The sequence below is a fragment of the Physeter macrocephalus genome, chromosome 14 (assembly GCF_002837175.3).
Source record: "Physeter macrocephalus isolate SW-GA chromosome 14, ASM283717v5, whole genome shotgun sequence".
NCBI classification, from domain to species: domain Eukaryota; kingdom Metazoa; phylum Chordata; class Mammalia; order Artiodactyla; family Physeteridae; genus Physeter; species Physeter macrocephalus.
The window spans coordinates 67483808-67503780 of NC_041227.1; the positions used below are offsets into that span (position 1 = coordinate 67483808).

Genomic DNA, 19973 nt, shown 5'->3' on the forward strand with positions numbered 1-19973 from the left:
ATTTCCCCAATTCTCCAAAGAAAGTCCCAGCCTCTTGACCCTGCCATCCAGTCTGCCACCAGGCTTGATTCAAAAAGAGTGTGGCTCCTTTCTCCAGCCTGACCAGTGGGCCCCTCTTGACCACCCTGCTTTTATTTATTTACTTAGGCCACGCTGTGTGGCATGTGGGATCTTCGTTCCCCAACCAGAGATCAAACCCATGCCCACTGCAGTGGAAGCAGGGAGTCTTGATCACAGGACCACCAGGGAAGTCCCTGACCACCCTGCTTTTCGTTGTCTGATAACCTAAAGCTTAGTTGGGAGAAACATCTGAATAACTGGCCTTAAGAAGAATGTGAAACACAAAATGAAAGGTCTTGGGGACAGCTGTTGTTTATGTCTTTCTTTCTTCCCCTTTCTGGAAACAGCCACTTAGTCCACAGGCCGACTCGTTCAGCCTTAAAGCGGTGGGTACAGGGTCTAAACCTGACCAATCAGAGCACCCCAGGCCTCTGGCTACAGATCAAACCAATGAAGTCACTTCAAGACTGCTGGAATTCTTGCTGTTGAGGTTGTTGGGAGGTTTTAAGGTTGGAGCTGCCAGGGGCCTGTGGGTAAGGTGAACCTTCTGAAAATCTGAAGCCAAAGCAAAGGGAAGCAGAGGTCCAGAGACTGATGACTTCCTTTGAAGCTCTGGATTCAGTCACGTCCAAAGTCAGTAAAGTCACTGAAATTTTTAGTTACACAGCCCAGTGAGTTCTCTTTTTAAATACAAGTAACACTATCACCTGCCACTGAACATTCCTTAATATACACCTTAGACAGAAAAGGTGAGTCCTGGGATCTGTTAGAATAACCAACAGTTTATTAAAAGCTTGCCATGGGGCTCTGTGCCAGCCCTGTAGCTGGGAGGGGCTCTCATGACTGCCCCCAGGCCTGGGAGCAGCCCCTTCTAAGGTTCTTATTTTGTTCCCCTGCCCCGGCTCAAATCTCAATTAAAAAAAAAAAAAAAAAAAGGATAAAGGACAAGACGGCACAGGACGTCAGACAGCAACAGGGGAATGGAGAGACCCAGGCATCCTGACCCCAAGACCCCATCCTGATCTTTCTTTCAGGAAGAACTTTTCCTCCCGTTCTCCCCACCCCAGGCCCCAGACCTGCTCTGTCACATCCCAGGTCTGGGGGGCCTGGTGTCCCCAAGTCCATGGCCCCATTCCAGGGGGTAGTATAGTTCTCTTTATATAATATATCTAGACCCACCCTTCCCCTCCCCCAGGGGACTAGATGAATATTTGACACGCATATCTCCCTCCTTTCCCGAGGCCGTGATGGAGAGAAACCCTGGCACCATGGTGGGGAGGCAGGGGCTCTGGTCAGCCTTGAGGCACCTATGCCCAAGCTGGCCTTGGGCCACCGGCCAGCCCAAGAAGCTCATAAGATGAGGTCTGAGGGGAGCTGGAGCCAACTTCCTGTCCCCCACCCTTGGGTGGACCTCAGGCTTACAGCCCTCCAGGATCAGGCTCCACCCACCCCTGCCTCATTCATCGGCTTATCCACCTTGTACTTCAGGAATAGAAGTGGGAGGAACCATTGAGGATGTGGGAAGCGACACTGGTGCTGCGGCTCAGAGGCCCAGGCACTGCAGCAGCAGGTGGGCCCACACTGTCACTGCCACTGCCCCCCGAGGCTGCTCGTCGCAGGGGCTGGGGGCTATTTCTTAGCAGCAGCAGGGCTCCACCACGGGGTGTCCCACTCTGTGCTGGGGGCCCCAGCCAGCTTGGGGGACCCGGGGGAGCCAGGAGAGAGGGCTGACGCCAGGCTGGGGGGGGCATGCCTGGTGGAGGAGGGCCATGGCTCCAGTGCGCCCCTGAACGGGGAACAGGACGGGAGGGCCAGGCGGGGGCAGGGGGTGGAGCAGGATAGCCCTGGGCAGCAGCCTCAGCTGGGATGCCCCCCAGAGCCATACTGGAGAAGCCCAGCCTCATGCTCTCAGCATCGAAAGCCTCGATCTCACGGGCCTGCCGCTCGAGCAAACTCCGTATTCGCTCAGAGCGCCCCGTCTGCAGGGCCAGCAGCTCCTCTTCCACCTGAGGCACCCAGAATAGAGGTCAGAGGGTCCGGCATGGGGGCTGCCCTCCCCACCCAATCCTGGAAGCCCAGCCCTCTTACCCGCTGCTCCAGCAGTGCCCGCCTCAGAGCTACTCTCTGCTCCAGCTCCCGTAGCTCCCTCTCGTGTTGACTCTCCGTGCGGATCTTGATCTTGCTCTGGTAAGCATTGAGCAGCTCCAGCTCCTGTTGAAGCTGCTGCCGAAGGGCCTGGAACTCTGCCTCCTGGGTCTCATCAAGCCGCAGCTAGAGATTAGGTAGAGCAAGTTTTAGGGGCCTCCTCCCCTACCCCCACAATCCTCCCCTGCCCCAGCAGGCCTGGGCCCTCAGGTTTCAAGCAGCAGCCAGTCTCAACATCTATCAAAATGAAAGGTCGTCATACCCTGTGACACAGCAATTACACTTCCAGGAATTTATCCCCCAGGTATACTTGCACATGTGCTCGAAGGTGTTCACTGAAGCGTTGTAATAGCAAAATACTGGGAACAACCTAAATGTCCACCAATAAGGGATGGGTTAAATAAATTATGGTACATCCATACCATGGAAAACTCTATGCTCTTAAAAAATGAGATATGTGTACTGACATGGAAAGATGTCCAAGAAATACAAGGTGGAAAAAGAAGTTAGAGACCAGTATATAAAGTATGATTCCACTTTTGTTTAAAATTTTTATATAATTTTCTAAATATGCATAGGAAAAAATCTAAAATACAATTAATTGTTAACAACAGTTACCTCTGAGAGGTGGGTTAGGTGAGGGAACAGCAATGAATAAGTACACTTTTACTTTTTACAGTGTTATTTTAAGTGGCCTATTCCAGTGTGATGTGTGATTACTTTTAGAACAGCAACCTTCAAAATCCTCCAGAAGTCTGGGCAAATTGGCCTGAGGGCCACTATCATTTTGATTTGTTCCCTGTTCACAGATTAAACTAACTCAGGCCCAGGAAAAAATTACAGCCACTCTTTCCTTGGTGGTTCATGGTGGAGTAGGCAGGCTGGCTTTGTCAAGACCTTAAGAAAATACTTAAGAGAAATAATAAAACCATTGCAGAGAATACCAACAGTGGAAGAATATCTGAGTTTCCCAAGAACAAAAAGGCCTATCTCTGTCTACACCCCCCACCTGCAGTGCCCATAGCTAAGCTGGAAATACAAAGGCCAACCTCCACCATGCTCCCTCCCTGGACCCCAGGCCTCACCGCCTGTGAGCTGAGCATCTCTGAGATGGACTGGTCATACTGCTCAGCTAGGATTGCCAGCTTGCGGGTCTGTTCTTCCTTGAGCCGCTTAAGGAGGCTCTTGTGCTGAGCTTTGGGCGTGGTCTCCAGCAAGTGTGCCCGCAGAGCCTTGTACTGCCGAGTCTGGATCTTACACGTCTCCTGGAACTGCTTCTTGATCTGCAGCTCCTTAGACTATGCAGTGGACGGACCAAGGGGAGATGGGGGCAGGGGAGAGGAGGAGGAGGAACAACCAGGGGAAAGGGAGAAGAAAGAGAGGAGAGGAGACAGAAGCAGAGACAAGAAGAGGGAGAGAAACAGAAAACATGTTAGACAGAGGGGGCGGGGGGAGCTGTATACAGACAGACATGGAGAGATGGGATTGTGTTGAGAGAGATCAGGAAGATTCTCAATGGGCAAGAGATGCAAAGAAAACAAGACAGCTTCCAAGAGCACGTTCACAGAGTTGGGTGGAAAACTCACAAGAAACAGCAGGACAGTTCATGGACAGGGAACTGAGAATCTTTAGAGTACTGAGTGTACACAAGAAGCTTTGACCATGCAAAGAGGGAGAAAAGACAACCTAGAGATAGACGCCTGTGAGCAGATACAGAATATGCACAAGTGAGAAAACCAAGTCACTCAACACACACATGGAAGACAGCAACACAGCTGAGGAAGAGACAGAGGAAGTCCCAGGTTCATCACCTCAGGGTGGGAGGGAGGGAAGGATAAGCACCAAGCTAAGAAACGGATAAGATGGGTGGCCCCATCTCGGGCCACATAAGGGAAAGGGGCAAAGGAGGTGGCCAGAAAGGGCCCGACAAGTTCAACAGGCCAGCAGCTGCCACCCTGACCAGATATCCACATTCCAGCCCGGCCCCTTGTGTACTCAGCTCCCACTCCAAGCCCAAACCAACCCCATTTCCGCGGCTCCCACACTCTGTTTGGGCCCCCAAACTCACCACCCCCTACTGTGGACGGTTTGCAGTCCCATCCCCCCAGCCCTCTAGGGTAATGCCTGACGCCAGGAGAGAAACTCAGCTCCCAGACAGAAGGCAACCACGTAGGGAGTGGGTTGGGAGGAAAGGCAGTGAATGAGGACAAAAGGACCCAGAACCTGAGGACTCTCGGGGAGGAATCCACAAACAGGGGAACTGTGGGACCAAGAAGTTCTGGGGAAGCTCAACAGGGGCCCAGACCCCTGAACTGGTGGTGGTCATGGTGCAACGAAGCTATGAAGGTAGAGAGGATGAGGCTGAGGAGTGAAAGGGGTTGAGATAACGTAGATGGGGTGAAGAGGTCATGGAACTGGGGGCCAAGGGTCCAGACTGGGGGCATACCAGGGAGGCTAGGCGGCAGGACAAAGCAGACAGAGGCAGCCTGGGCCAAAGGTACAGTTCCGCTCAGATATTTTATTTGTGTTTGTCTTTTTCTTTTTTTGGTGGGGGAAAGGGGACAGGTTGGAAGGGAGACAGAAAAACAAAATCAAAGAGAGAAAAAAAAAACATGACTCTTCCCACCCACTGCCACCCCTGGCCCCAGGCCTGAGTCGATGAGGGTGAGGATGAGCACACACAGTGGGAGAACAGCAATAACTTAGGGTGTGGGGGGAGCATCAGGAGAACACAAAATATAATCTCCGGACTCCACGGTGGAGGAGGCTGCCTGTCTAGAGGCCCAAAGGGCTAGGGGTGAGGTGGGGAAGCATACCGAGGAAGGAGTGGTGAAAGGGAGGAGAGGACTGGGACTGGAGAAACTTCACTGAGTAGTGGGAGATAAAGTGCTCAATGCTCTAGATTTGGGCTGGGGAGGAGCTAGAGTTGGTTACCTCCAGGGAGGCAGGGCCCGGGACTGGCGGGTTCGGGATCTCCGCCCAGCTAGAGTCTCTGGTGGTGGTTGGTGGGAGGCAGGGGGGCCTAGCCGGCGCTGGCTGCGTGGTAGCAGCCGGGGGATACGGCTGGGCCGCTCACCCCGAAGCAGGCCCCAACTGGCCAGCGTGTGGATGGCCCAGGGAGGCAAGCGGGTGGCTAAACCTTGGCTGGCCCGTGCCAGGCGCCAGTTCCAGCCCTTGCACAGGGCCCAAAACCTTGCCAACAGGGCTAGTGGGTGTCGGGCAGTGCGAGGATTACCCCGCCGGGGCCCAGGGACAGGCAGACGGCTGCGGAAGCCATCCTTGTTGGTCTTGGGGTAGAGTGCAAATAGGCCCCGATCCCCCACGGCCCCACAGCCCTGTAGGGCCCTGAAGGCCATGGGCGACAGACGCAGCAGAGCGCGCAACCAGAGTCGAGAGATGCCCCGGCGCATCCGAGGGCCCTGTTGCCGCACCCATTTGCCCCCAGCTGCCATAGCTGCCAGAGGTAGAGCCAAGCCTGGCCAGGCTAGGAGCCAGGCAGCCCCAAGGCCCAGAGGGACACCCATAAGACCTCGGCGCCAGCTCAGACTGAGGACAGCCCCCAGTGCGGTGCCCTGAGCCAGGAGTAGGAATAGACTGGGGGGCAGGTGCAGAGCTGTACAAAGCAGTAGGTAGGAGGCCCCCAGGCCCACCAGCCCCACCTCAAGGGCCAGCAGGGCTGCCTGCAGGCCACCCCCACCCTGGGCCGCCAGCAGTGGGAGCAGCAGCAGAAGTAGTAGGGGCAAGAGGCCAGAGGAGGACCCCACTGCAAAGGAGAGTCCAGCCAAGAGGCCATGGGACAGGAGTCCAGGGAGCTGGCTAGTAGGGCTGGGCCTCAGATGTGTTGGAGGGGGTTCAGGGGGGATGTCTGGTGAGGGACAGCCATCTCCAGGATCCCTCGGGGTCCTAAATGGAGCACCCTCCTCCTCTTCCTCCTCCTCCTCAGGGACTGGGGTCAGTGTTGGACCCTGGACCCAGCCAAGCTCAAACTCCTCATCCAAGAGGCTACCATCCTCCTTCCCCCACAACCTCCATTCCCCGGATGCCTCCTGGCCCACAATGCTCCTCTCCTGGGGTGCTGGGGATGGAACTCTAAGCTCCTCTATCTCCTGCTCAGGTAGCCCCCAAACTTCCTCATCAACCAAACTCCTATGTTTCTGTGGACTGGGACTCGGGGTTCCTGACTCTTCCCCCAATATCCTCTGCTCCTCTGGCTCCAAGGCAGCCCCTTCCTTCCCCAGAATCCTTCTCTCTGGAACTGCTTCCTCCTCCTCTCCCAGAATTCTTTGGTCTGCCTCCTGGCCAGATGAGCAGGACTGCTCTTCTCTAGGGGTGCCTGTGTTAGGTGGTCCCAGAGCCCCAGGAATGGGGAGCGGGAGGCCCAGGGGACGCTGGCCTGCACGTACTTTGAGGCTCTTGGGCTGCTGGCGAACCTGGGCTGCATGCTTCTGCCGCAACTCTTGCTCACGCCGCTTATTGTACTCCAGCTGGTTGCCCAGCTCCGTCTGGTGCTGCAGGCGGGTGAGCTCAGCCCGTGTGCGCTGTACGGCCTGGAGCTGCCGTAGCTCCAGCTCCCGTGTGGCCTCATGCTGCCGTAGCAGCAATGCACACTCCAAGTCCTTCTGTGTCTGTTTCTTGTTCAAGTCCTGAGGCAAAAGGGAGGCAGGGCCCAGAAACTGGTCAGAAAGCCTTGTTAGTGTCAAGGAAGTGAGAGCCCCAGGACTCCTTGGCAGAGGGAGCCGAGGGTGGGGAGATGAGGGGTGTAGATGAGAGGTGTAAGGGAGCCAAGCTCCTAGCTGGCCTGGGAACTCTAGCAGGGTCTAGTGGGCACGAGAAGTGAAAGAGGTGCTGAAGAGAAGCCGAGCTGTAACACGAATGAGGGCAGAGAGGAAAGACAACCACAAGTGAGGCAAATGGAAAACGGTAGGTGCCTGGGATCTGGGAAGGGAACAGGGAGGGGGTGGCCCACCTCTCGAAGCAGGTCCTGGTCCAGGCTGTGACGAGCCAGCAGCATCTTGCGCTTGTACTGGCGACACTGCAGCTCAAAGTACTGGCGCTGACGCCGCAGCAGTCCAGCCTCCTCCTCCGCCTGGCACTGCTGCAGCTGCTCCTTCTGCCGCAAAAGCCACTCAGCCTTCTCCCGCTTGGGTGTGCTGGGGTTCTCCTGGAGCTCCTAGGAAAGGGCAGCAGGAGAGCAAGGAGGTCAGGGCCCGCCTCACCCGCCATCAACCCCACCCACTGCTGCAGCCCTATCCCACCTCCTTCAGCTGCTCCTTCCGAAGTTTGTAGGTTCGCTTCTGCGCCTCCAGCAGGGCGGCCAGCTCCTTCTTCTGCTGCCCGAGGATGTGCTGCTGGAACTTACGCTCCTCAGCCTGGGCAGCTCGCGCCTCCTTCTCACCGATAGCCTGGTGACGCCTTGACAGCTTTTCGGCCTCAGCCCCAAAGCCAGCCCGCTGCGCCTCGAGCTCCCGCTGCAGCCGTGCACTGTGCTCCTCACGCTCACCCCTCAACCTCGACTCCAACGCCAGCAGCTGTTTCTGGTGCTGTCGTCGCATCCGCTTATAGCCACTCAGCTGCTCCCGCAGGGCTGAGTCCTGCTCATGCTCCTGGATCTGACGGCTGACCTGGGGGCGGGAGAAAGGATGAGAAGTGGGGCGCAGCCCTGGCCCCCATTTTATTGACACACATAGTCTTCGTGCTCTATGGGGGAAGAACGTGAGTTTTAGCCTCATGGGTTTAATTCTCATTTGATATCTTCCTCACACTTAACCTCTCTGAGCCTGCCACCTCAACTGGATCATGGAGTTATCTCCTTCAGAGGTTGGTGAGACTGAATGAGACAAGAAAAGGTGCTGAGCACAGGGTCTTGCATAAAAGTAGGAACAATTCAGATTAATTCAAAAGAGTAAAAGAATCAGACAGACCTGGGACCAGATCCCAGCTCTGCCACTTACTAACCATGTGACCTCAAGCAAGTTAATGCTGCTAAGCCTTAGCTCTATTAAATGGGACAATAACACCTCCTCACAGGGGGCTGGGGAGATTAACTTTTATACCTATGTAATAGTGTCTAGAACACTCTGAACCAGTAAGTGACGGTTCCTTCCCCTTCAGCAAACACTGAAGACCCTTTACAGCTCAGATACGGAGCAAGAATATGGACCATGGGACACTGGAATAACAAGAACACTGGGCCTGGATGTCCTCATCTGAAGTTTGAGCTCAGATCCCACTGTCAAGGGGCTATGTCAATGTACCCCAAACTAGTCCAGGTGGCCAAACCCCTGGAGATCACAGACCTCTCTGCACAGTACCACAAAGCACCAAGCATCACAGGGTCTGAAGAGTTGTCCTAAAAGAACAACCAGCCACAAGCAGAGGCTATAAGAACATACTAGACCAACCAGTGGCCTCCAAGGGGACCATCAAAGCTTACAGCTAAACAGGAATGTAATCGAAAAGTTTATTAAAAGTATGGACGAAAAACTCTGTTTTAGGAAAAGTATACCCCTTTTCCTATGAACTGAGAAAAACATGGCTGTGATTTTAAGAGAGGACCAAGATCCTGGTTACAGAATTTGGGAACCACCAAAGGTAGCCCCTGAGTCATAGCTGTTTCATCTCACAAATGGGATCATACCCTCACCCTCCCAGAAGAGCTGGAAGGATTAAATACAGGGATGTGTGTGGGCCTGAAAGCCAATTACTGGCACAGGCAGATACCTGTACACCGTCTCTGCCCTCTAGGGGCACAGAATCCAGCAAACCTGTCATCATGCTGTTCAGGAGTACCACAGCACAGGATATGAAGCACCTGGCTGGCCAGGAGCCTGGGAAGGCATGCCAGGAGATGCTATTTAAGTCCAGCCACAAAAATGGAGTACGAGCTGGGCAATGTGACCAAAATAGTCTATTGGGAGAAGGGAGGGGAGAGGGGAGGGTTTAGGTGAGACGGTCGAGGTGAGAAGGCAAGAGACAGCAACACAAAGTGAGGGTGGAATCTGGACTTAATCATATGCCACAGAGAGAAAGTCATTTCTGGACTTAGATAGTCTGGGGCATCCGGGATGGCTGCACTTACCAGGGAGGCAGTACGGATGGTGGCAAAATGGTCCCGGTTGCGGCAGTAGGCCCGTCGGCGGGCAGAAGAGGTGGTGGATGTGGGAGCTGGGGCTGCAGGTGGCTGGAGAGGGCCTGGGGTCATCTCTGGCTGGTAGGGGTCATCATAGAGGTTGTCAGAGCCCTAGAGGAAGGGAAGGTGGAAGGAATGCCCAAGGCTCAGAGGTCAATGGGCCCAGAGGGAGTTCCCTGGAGACCCAGTCAGACTTAGAGAAGGAGCAGTCACACATGGGAGGGAGAGCAGGGAACCAAGGTGATTCCTGAGAAGGAGAGCTGGGGCTTGGCCCTGCTGCTGTCAGGCCTACTCAGGGTGAGCTGCATACCGGCAGCCGGTGGATGATGGAGCTGTGGGAGGTGACTGTGTGCTCGCCCTCCTGCATCATGGCCATCTCCCGGGCTTCAGGGCCTTCTTCCTCCTCCTCCTCCTCCTCCTCCTCCTCTTCCTCCTCCTCATTGTCAGAGGCATCTGCTAGGCTGTTGACTGAGCTGCTCTGGCTGGAGGCGCTGATGGACATGCTGGGCACTGAATGGCTACTCTCTAGACTGGTCAGCGTCCCGGCCCGGTGCATGTAGGGCTCTGCCTCCTGTGGACAGGACACAGGCTGTTGGGCAGGGAAGGGGAAGGACAAGGGACGTGCATACGGAGGTAGCACCAAGAGATAGGGGGTATGGAGGAGGGTGGGGAGGGGCTCCAAGCAACCGCTAAGAGGCAAGCACAACATGGTGAAGAAGGGTGGCAGGGCAAGCCGGGTCACCTCCTCCTCCTCTGCGGCCTCAGCGCCAGGGCCATTGGGCGCCTCTTGGAACAGTATCTTCTTCATTTTGCGGTACTGCAGGTTGTCCAGCTCCCGAACAGCATCCTTGGTCCTCTGGATTAAGTCCATGATGACTGTGGGTGGCCGCTCCCGGAGCACAAAGCGGTGCTGGGGGAAGAGAACACTGAGGCCTGCCGCCAAGCACCTCCCGCATCCCAATATCCCGTGGATCTTGGCATTCCCTCTGGCCTGGGGCACTCCCCTGGGGCCCATGCCCACCACAGGTTGATGCTGGCCTTGTCCCAACCCCTCCTCCCACGTTAATTTTTACCACCCTGTCTCTATTCCCCAGACAGTCTCTTGTTCCTCCAGGCATGGCTGACAGGCAAGAACAACCAGGAGATCTGGATTCTAGTCCAGGTCTTCTATCAAAGTGCTCTGTGCCCCTGGACACGTCATGAGGCCTCTCTGGGCCTCATAAAGCATTCCACAATTATAAAACAAGTAGGTCAGGGTAGACAATCTAAGTCAGTTCCCAACTAGGGGTCCTTAGGCCCCTATGGATCTCTGAAGGGAATGGGGACCCCTCTACTTTTGATAACTCAAAAAACGCCTAAGGCACAGTGGTTGAGAATCTGCCTGCTAATGCAGGGGACATGGGTTCGAGCCCTGGTCTGGGAGGATCCCACATGCCGCGGAGCAACTAGGCCGGTGAGCCATGACTACTGAGCCTGTGTGTCTGGAGCCTGTGCTCCGCAACAAGAGAGGCTGCGATAGTGAGAGGCCCGCGCACTGCGATGAAGAGTGGCCCCCGCTTGCTACAACTAGAGAAAGCTCAAGCACAGAAACGAAGACCCAACACAGCAAAAAATTAATTAATTAATTAATAAACTCCCACCCTCAACATCTTAAAAAAAAAAAAAAGGCCTAAGGGAAATCATACATTCATTTACCCACGACAGGCTACACAGGCTTTTGGCTTGAATTACATCAGATCAGTGTGGTAACCCTGGTTACTGCACACTGACCAGAAATTCTGGCTGGCAATTATATATATCTTTGATTAATAAAAGACAGGAAAACAAATGATTACTTAATAAATAAAGGCAATCTGGTAGACAAAATCTTGCAAAACACAGAGTCCACTGGGCACTGGGATGGGGGTGGGAATTCATAAATGAAATTTTCAGTGGAGGAAGAATCAGGAATCACTAATTTCACTGAGGGGTTTCTGTGGCTCCAACAAGCTACAGTTCTAGGAGAATGCTAGGCCAGTGAGCCCTCACCTTCAGAAGAACCTCTGAGGTTGGTCTGTCTTGAGGGATTTTCTGAAGGCAGGAGTCGACAAAATTCCGGAAGTACTCAGACCTAGAAGTCACAGCAGGGTAAGGGTGGGGAGGGCGTGATCCAGGCAGCCTTACCCCTATGGCCTAACCCCTGGGCCCAGGAATCCCAGTCCTCACCAGTGTCCTGACTGGAGCACGGGGGACTCGTTCTGTGCAATGTGGTATAAGGCACTCATCGCGTTCATGTTAAACAGCGGTGGTTTCCGTTCCGCTACAGAGAAAGGTCAAGGGGGAGAAGGTGAGAGGTGGCAGGTGGGCAGAGGAGACTGGAGTGGAAATCAGAAGACTTGGGTTCACACCCCAGCTTCCTGACTTCCTCACTCCATGACCCTGAGCAATTCCCATAATCTCAATTAATTCCTTCCTCTGTAAGACGCAGCACCCATTCTCTCCATCGCACATGGGTGGAACAGGTATCAAAGAAAACAACACATGCAAAAGCACGAATGAAGGCAGAAGAAAGCACATTCAGTTGCCGACCCAACTAATATTTATTAGGTACCAAATCAGAGCAAAAAACTCGCTTAAGTATTACGGGAAAGATAAAAAACAATAGACAGGCCCTGTCCTCAAGGAACTTCCAGTCTAATAGGGAAGATTCAATGGGATTGAACAAATAGCATCAAGTTCAAAGTGCTAATTGGCACAAGAGGAAAACAGGTAAATGGCTGGGAAGCTGGGTGTGTGGTGGGACTTCAAGCTGGTACATTCGCAGGGGATTCAGGGAAGCTATTTTGGAAAAAGGGATATTGGAGGCAGGCCTCAGATCAGAAGTCACAAGCTAGAAGCCCCCTGTGGCCCAAACAAATGCTTTGTGTTGTTTTTGGTTTTCGCCTAAACAGTGATTTTTAAATTCTGATAATAATAATGAAATAATCTAAATTTCCAGTTTCTCTTAAAAAATTAGATCTGGTGAAATGGAGCCTACATTCCTGCATAACAATGGGCTGGAGCTAAGCAACAGCTGCCCTCTTCAGGTGGGAACAGCAACCTCCGGTTTGCTGTAGTCTCCTCCATATTGCTTCCCTGATAGTGACTTATCAGTTGCCATTTATAATAAAGATTGATGGGTTTTTTCAATAGTAGAGAAATAGTTCCCTGTACCCATGTCTCTACCAAAAACTAGGAATAAAATGGACAGCTCTAGATTTTTCTTATACCTGGCCTGCTTCACATATTTCTATTGCCTATCTGGTCATGGCCTTAAATGGTAAATGTACACGTGTAGATGGAGGGAAAGGCAAGTCCAAATCTCCAACCTTGGGCACAGGAAACAGTACAAACAAAGGTAATTAAGAGGAAAAATTCAGAACTTGTTAAAAGGAAAGCCAGTCTTTAGAAAGCAGAGCCTTTAGCTTGGTGTAAGCAAGGATGGGGATGGCTTCAGTCTTGAAGGCAACGGGGAGCCACTGACGGCTCTGAGGAGAAGAGAAAACAACAGCACATCTCTCTGACGTAAAAGAGACTGGAAGGAAGAAGAGACTGGCAGTGGGAGAGATCACTGCAGGAAGTTGTTGGTAAGAGTAACTAATAACATCTCTTTCTCGGGCAACTGTTTTGTGCCTGGCACCGTGTTGGGGGCTTTACAAACATTATTTCACTAAAGCAGTTGTTTCAATAGCATTGGCTGGCAGAAACGAGAACCTCAACATGGCTTCAAGACCTCGTGAACTCACTGAGCCTAACTCTCTGGCCTTATCACTCACTGTTCTTTGTTAACACATGCAATATTCCAAACAACTGAAGCTAGTCTCAGCTCCCCAGGCATGCTCTCTGTCTGGAATACTTTTCCCTACAGTCTTTCAACAGCTACCTATTATTTGTCTTGTGGTTGTTTAGACACCTCTGCTACAAGGAGACCTTCCTCAGCCCCTAACTAGGTCAAGTCCCTTGTTTTTTGGTTGTACTTCTCCCGTGTCTTCTCCATTCAGCTTTTCTTACATTGAAAGAAAACATGCCTATTTCCTCAACTTGAATGTAAGCTCCAAGAGGGCAAGAACCTCATTCACTGCTCTACCCCCAGAACCTACTAGCACAGTGCATGGCACACAGTGGGCACTCAAAAAAGATTTAGAACTAGAGTAGTGGACAGGAAAAGATGAATGCTATGAAATCTTTAGGTCTAAGATATGGCAGGGTTTGACAGCTGCCGGTACTGGGGATCAAGGGTCGACTCAAAATGGACAGATGCTATGAGGCCTCAGAGGATGGGATGGTGTGGGGATAGTTAAGAAAAAGAGAAAGGAGTGGAGAGAAAAGAGGATATGGAGCCAAGAGGAGAATGTCCTTACCCAGCTCGATGCAGGTTATGCCCAAGGACCAGACATCCACCTTGCCATCGTACTGCCCCTCATCCATTGCCAGGATCACTTCTGGAGCCATCCTGGGAGAATGGTCAGGAGAGAGAGGCTAATCACCCGCCCAGACCCTGCCAACTCCTGCTCCCAACATCCCGGGAGCTCTCTCCATTCACCACCACTCCCACTCACCAGTACGGGGTGCCCACGAAGGAGTTGGCAGGTGCCATGATGGATGCAGAGCCGAAGTCCCCCAGTTTCACCAAGCCTGGCTCTGAGAGCAGGATGTTTCCAGCCTTCACATCCCTGCCAAAGGCAAGGCACAAGGATAAGACATGCATCTCAGAAAGGCTGGGCAGGGGCTTTTGCACCAAGTTTCCAAGAAGACTGGAGCCCAGCAGAATGAGGAGTGGTGTAAAGAGCACCCCCTCCCAGCCATTGTCAGTGCTGCTTGTACCTATGGATCATGTTGTGGGAGTGCAGATAAGCCAGGCCCTGAAGGGCCCCGTGGGTCACAGCTGCAATCTCCACCTCCTGAAGGGGCTTCTTGTGCACTGGGGAGTAAGGGAAAAACATCAAACTGAGGGAGCCCAAGGGTGGGACTGGAACTATCTTCCCTTAACCCTTCCCCTGCGGCTTCTCTGCTCTTCTCCATTCTCCCACTTGTTGGCCAAAGAATCACTTACCTTCTAGAAGGTCAGAAGCTGAGCCCAGGCAATACTCCATCACCAGCTATGGAAGGGTCAAGGGTCAGAGATCAGCAGATCTGGCCACCCCTGGCCTATCTCCCTTGGAGAGAGATCCAAAACAGAGGGCCTCCTTGCCTAGCCTCTACTCAAGCAATGGTCCCGGGGTAATAACAGGGAGAAATGACAACTGAGAAAACGAGAGGGTGGGGGGAAGTCCCTGGAGTCAGGGCCTCCCTTAGAAAGAGCCCAAGACATCACCACCACCTCCATCTGAATCCCATAGTTCAATCTCCAGCTCTCCCAGCCCATGTGTCCCCTTTCAACTGCTATGTCACTCTTCAGCCTCTCCCTCTGGACGCACAGTGCTGCTTAAGAGTTTGTCTGAGGACGGCAGAGGTTAGGAAAGATTTCCTCCTTCCCAAGATCTGCCCAACAACACCCTGAACAGGGCCCACCTAAGAGACTAGACCAGGATAAGGATGGGCCTGAGTACTGAGCACAAAGGTCAGGGCAGAGTCAGGGGGCCAGCTCACCCAAGCCGTGTGCTCCCTCAGGTAACAGCCCCGGTACTGAATGGTATTGGGATGCCGGAGCTTCTGCAGGAACCGCACCTCCTTGATGATGTCCTGCCATTTCTGAGAAGGTCAGGGGAGGAGAGGCTTACTTAGCCTGCATCTTGAGCCTGGGGTCCCCTGCCTCCTACCAGTCTGTCAAGCCTGACCTACCTCATTTGACTGCTTCCCACTGTAGGACATCTTCTTGATGGCCACCACCTCACTATTCCGGACATCCCGGGCCTAGAGGACCAGACCAGAAGGTAGTGAAGGCCCCCAGTGAGCACTGGGTAGCAGGAAGACTTGCTGGCCCAACAGGAGAGGGCAGGAAAGCCTGGTGTGGTCGAATAGTGTACAGGGCTGTTTGGAGGTCCACAGCGGGAAGACAGTCCCTGCCCCACCCTCCCAAGCCTCAACTCACAAAGTACACAGCTCCAAAGCTGCCATGGCCAATTTCCCGGAGGTCAGAGAAGAGCTTTTCCGGGTCATCCTTGAAGAAGAGCTCAGCCACATCAGGGTCCTTCAGGCTCCCGGCCCGGCCCCCAGCTGGCATGGTGGCCCCTGGGGGCCCTGAGAGTGGGGCTTGACCTGGTGAAAAGATGGGACTCTTAGAACAAATATGGGGCCCTCAGAGACAGAAAGGGCCCCTCCTCCCCTAGTTCCGACGAGGGGGAGGCACTACCAAGGAAGGGCAGGGGGAGAGATTAGGAACAATATCAAAGCTCAGAAAAAAAAGAAAAAAGAGAAATGAAGTTGCCCTGGCAACGAATGCACTAGGGCCGGGTCCCTGGAGTCCCTAAAACTAAAGGAAGACTGGGAGCTCAGCATCCTCACCAACCCCTCAGCCCTCAACAAGTTCCATTTCCCTACAACCCCTAAATCTCCCCTTAAGAATAAAAGATTCTGCCTCCCAGCCAGAACCCCAGATCCCCAAGTGTCCTGTCCCACAAGCCCCACGCCCCAAATATTTCCAGGTACCTTCCTGTTCCCCTTGGCGTTGAGGCCCCCTCCTCCCTCAACCTCTCACACTCTGGAAGAGAGCAGGAAACAGCCAAGGCCGGAGGCAGTGGAAATCCGGCCATTGTTACAAGTGGGTACTGGCCCACAGGGGCCAGGAGACTCGCTCTCAAAAAGGGCTAGGGACACTGTGGCAAGTGGGAGATCTAGAATGGGAAGGACAGGGATAGAAATGGTGTCTGGCTCTGGGGGCATGCGATCTGCGCTGCCTTACTTGTCCAGTCCAATGGCACACGCAACACACACAGGTACAGGACATTTGCAGTACAAAGAACATTTATTAAGCATATGTAGTAAACACCTTACATGCATTATCTCTCATTCAATCCTCACCACAACCTTATGAGGTGTTACTATTACCCCTATTTTACCGATGACGAAAGGCACTCAGAGGGGTTAAGTGACTTGCCCAAAGCTGGTCCTCTACCACTATGCTTTCAAAATAGCCCTATGAAACAAGCAGGGCAGGATCATGATCACCATTTCATGGATGAGATCGCTGAGACATAGAAAGGAAGGACTTCTCCAAGGTCAGAGAACAGGATCTTCTCCTCTCCAGTCAGGCCTGTGTACTCATTACTCTCTCAACAACTCACCCCAAGCTCAGCCCCCTCCTCTAGGAAGCCTCCCCTGACTACCCCAAGCCCTTGGGGAGGAGAACTCCTAGAGCACCCAGCCAGAAATGTACTGAAAACTCCAGCAGTACATCAGAGCCAAGATCTCCTGAGGGGATTCCAGGCCAAGCTCCTGGATAAGCACTTGTTGGAATTTAGGCACAAAGGAGTTTTTCAGCAGAGCTCAACTCCCAGGGCAGAGTTCTAGCTCCTTAAAAGCACCTAACTATTTAGCATGTAATTATATTCTGTCACACATTGTTTCCTGTTGTGTTGTTAATTTTGTCTCCTCAGCCCCACTGGAAGCTGGAGGGCAAGCAGTAAGCCTGACTCTCTGGTGGGCCCCCAGGGTGCAGAGGGCTCAGAATAGCCTGGGAGATTGATTGATTGCCCTCAGCCCAGCCCCAAGCAGCTCCCAGGCTGCTCAAAGCAGGCCCCTTTCTCCATTCTTCTGCCAGCAACCCTGCCAAGCACCCCTCACCCCCACCACACACCCACACACAAAGGCAGGTGCTCACAACGTGCCAAAGGAATCTTCTTGACCTCTTAACCAGCACCCAACCAAGAATGCCAACTGAGAACCCCAGGTCGCATATGAGATGCCAGCAAAACATCACAAGGGGCCTCTTCCTCAGACACCAAATATTTGAGTGATTACCAAGGTCTGTGCTAAATCATAACCACCTTCTAAAATAGACAATGTTACCTCCATTCTACAGACAAGGAAACCCAAGCCTGTCCGCCCTAAGCTTCACTACCAGTGCATTTCATCTGCAATATACAGCAACAAGGCTTTGAGCAAGTTCCTTACACTTGGTCTTCTCTTCAGTAAAACGGATTACAGTGTGGAGCTGTTGTGAAATTTTTAATGAGATCTCGTACTTAGGAACACTATGCAGACACTCAGCATATGGATTTTTCCTTCCCTGCCTCCAGAGTCGCCACGACAAGGCTTTAATACTTTGGGGATCATCCTAGCCCCTGGCAGCTTGGCTTTAACTGTTAAGAGACACCACTATCATTAGTCAGAAGAGATGGCCCTCTCAGGAACCCAGGCCAAAGACTGGGATGAGGGTAAAGACGAAGGTCACAGTAGAGAGAAAAATCCATGAGGCAGAAGGCAGGGGACAGAGCCTCCCATCAGGAAAAGCTTCTGAGTACAGGCCTCCTAAAAAGGAAGCTCTTCTCTCTCCCATTCTTAAATCTCACCCCAATCCATTCTCTTCTGGACCCATGGCTAAACCCAGGCACAGAAGAAAACAGATGACAAGAGACAGGTATGGAGCACAGGCAAGACTTGTTCAAGGACCTGGGTTCCAATCCTATTCTGCCGCTGTGTGACCTTGGGCAACCTCTCTGGGCCTCAATAGCCTCAACTGTAAAATGGGAAGAAGACAATAAAAGAGCCCCCTCACCAGATGAATGAGAGGGGGAGAGGTCACATGAGAGAATGGATGTAGAGCACTTTGTAAATGATAAATCGTTTGACAAATTAGATTACTTATACCATCACAGCAAGAGGCTGGAAGGTAACAATAGTTGGGGGAAATACTGCCAAGCACCCCTAAACACAAATGCACATATACACTTCCTTGAAAGGACAAGAAACCCGACCAGACCATGCCTAAAAAACAGATAAGCAGACCCACCACGGGGACCAGAGGCATGGGAATTAACACCCCAGAGGAAAGAGAGTTACAATCATGAAGGGGTAGCTGTGAGGGGCAAAGTGAACAGGGAGAAAACCAGAAGGGTGCAAATCCATCTGATTAACTCAAGCACCTTAGAGTGTGACCCCCGTGACATCAGAGACCCTGTCACCTGAGGTCCCCCATCAACCAGACATAATGAAGGGAAGGGGAAGAGGGTGGCAGAAGGCAAGGCTAGCCAGAGGCTGACCACTGGCCCAGCTGGGCTTCCCCATCCTGAGGAGAGAGCCTACCCAGGCCCAGCTTCCCAGAAAGCAGCACCCTTTCTTCTCAAGCTAGACACAGGGACCCGTGCCCCTGCACCCCGTGTCTCACCTGGTAGGGGTCACTATGGTGCCCCAGCGCCTCCGCCTCCTCCTGGGGTCCTCCAGCGGCTCTGCCAAGCAGGGAGAGGGGCAAGGAGACCTTTCCCCTTGCCACCTCTTCCTCGGCTTTCGCCCTTCCTGAGGGGCGGGCCCGGGAAGCCTCCCCTGGAGGGGAGGGGGTGACAACCTGATCTGACCTCGCGGTCCAGTCCTCCTCCTCCTCGAGGGCGACAGTTGCTGAATCCCGGATTTCTGATTGTGGGGTCTGAACTCCAGATATTTGAACAGGGGGAGGCCGAATCTGATATTTGAACTCGTGGGGAATGAACCCCGGATACTGGTGCACACAGGGTCCTGAACCCCAGATATTTGAAATCCTGTGAAACAGAGCCCCAGGTTTAGAGAGGTTGGGACCCGAGTCCCGGATATCTGGAATCTCAGGGGCTGAGACCCGGATATTTGAGAAGAGTGGGGTCAGGCCCGGAAATTCGGGACCGAGGGGACTGAGCCCCAGGTCTTCGGCCACCGATAGGGGGCCTACCCCGAGGACGTCCGACCGCACGGCCCCTCTCACGCCGGGGTCCGAGGGTGACAGCCCCCACTCCCGCCCCGGCCCCCTCCCTTTCCCCTTCTCTTTCCCGAGGACGGCTGAAAGATTGTAGCTAAGGGCGGTCCCCGTGCCCTCTCCCCTTCTCTTCTCAGTCTCAGCCTCTCCGCACCACAGCCCCGGTCTCGTCCCAGTCTCCCTCTCCCTCTTCCTCCCAATTCCAAGATGGAGACCGGGCGGGAGCGCGCAGGCGCGGTATGGACGCCGGGCCAAGGGGGCGGGGCCCCAAAGGAAACAGCCCCGCCCCTCTCTCCTTAAGGATGCGGCCAGAGAGCTGGGCAGCAACCCAGCCAGACTGCGCGCGCGCCCCGCCACGCGGACCCTGGGTGGGAGGAGGTGGGGAGCAGGGCTAGTCTTGGAGAAGGAGGAGCCCAGCGCGCTGTCCGACAACTGGTGGTGGAAAGGGCTGCAGCGCATGCGCTCGCCCCGCCTTAGCGCGGAGCCCGAGCTTGTTGCTAGGGGAAGCTTTGAGGGGGCGCGGGTGGAAGGAAATAAGAAGCCGTGATCTGCGCCTGCGTGCAGGGTAGAGGTTGGGAGGGGTAAGGGAAGACTGCTGCTGGGTGCGGAAAAGGCGGGAAAACGGACTGTCCTGCTTAGTAACTATCCAGCCTGGTCATGGGCTCCCAAGTTCGAGGAATCTTTGCTGAGCAAACTCAATCTGTCATATCCCTTCAGGAGACTGAGGCCCTTCACAGCAGCATGACCTGCACAAGGTCACAATGCATTTATGTCAAAGCATTTCCATGACCGTACCCAAGA

General features: G+C 53.6%; 1 protein-coding gene across 4 annotated transcripts; it reads right to left on the reverse strand.

Moving 5' to 3' along the window:
- Positions 1-482: 482 nt before the first annotated feature.
- On the reverse strand, positions 483-19180 carry TAOK2 (TAO kinase 2). Of its 4 annotated transcripts, none has more exons than XM_007107356.4 (19): positions 18618-18714; positions 15384-15550; positions 15134-15205; positions 14942-15043; positions 14406-14451; positions 14177-14273; positions 13912-14025; positions 13714-13805; positions 11540-11633; positions 11363-11444; positions 10077-10244; positions 9645-9905; positions 9284-9445; positions 7461-7826; positions 7172-7375; positions 6609-6848; positions 3291-3503; positions 2149-2331; positions 483-615 (listed from the first exon to the last, which is right to left on the reverse strand). In XM_007107356.4, the coding sequence occupies exons 2-19, from the start codon at positions 15513-15515 to the stop codon at positions 565-567; spliced, it is 2679 nt and encodes an 892-aa protein (XP_007107418.1). In that variant the 5' UTR covers positions 15516-15550; positions 18618-18714; the 3' UTR covers positions 483-564. The 4 variants fall into 4 exon arrangements, with proteins under 4 accessions (XP_007107418.1, XP_007107417.1, XP_023979080.1 ...); XM_007107355.4 differs by lacking the exon at positions 483-615 and adding an exon at positions 636-2066 and having other exon boundaries at positions 18618-19180; XM_024123312.3 differs by lacking the exons at positions 483-615; positions 2149-2331; positions 3291-3503 and adding an exon at positions 4023-4743.
- Between the last annotated feature and the right edge of the window lie 793 nt (positions 19181-19973).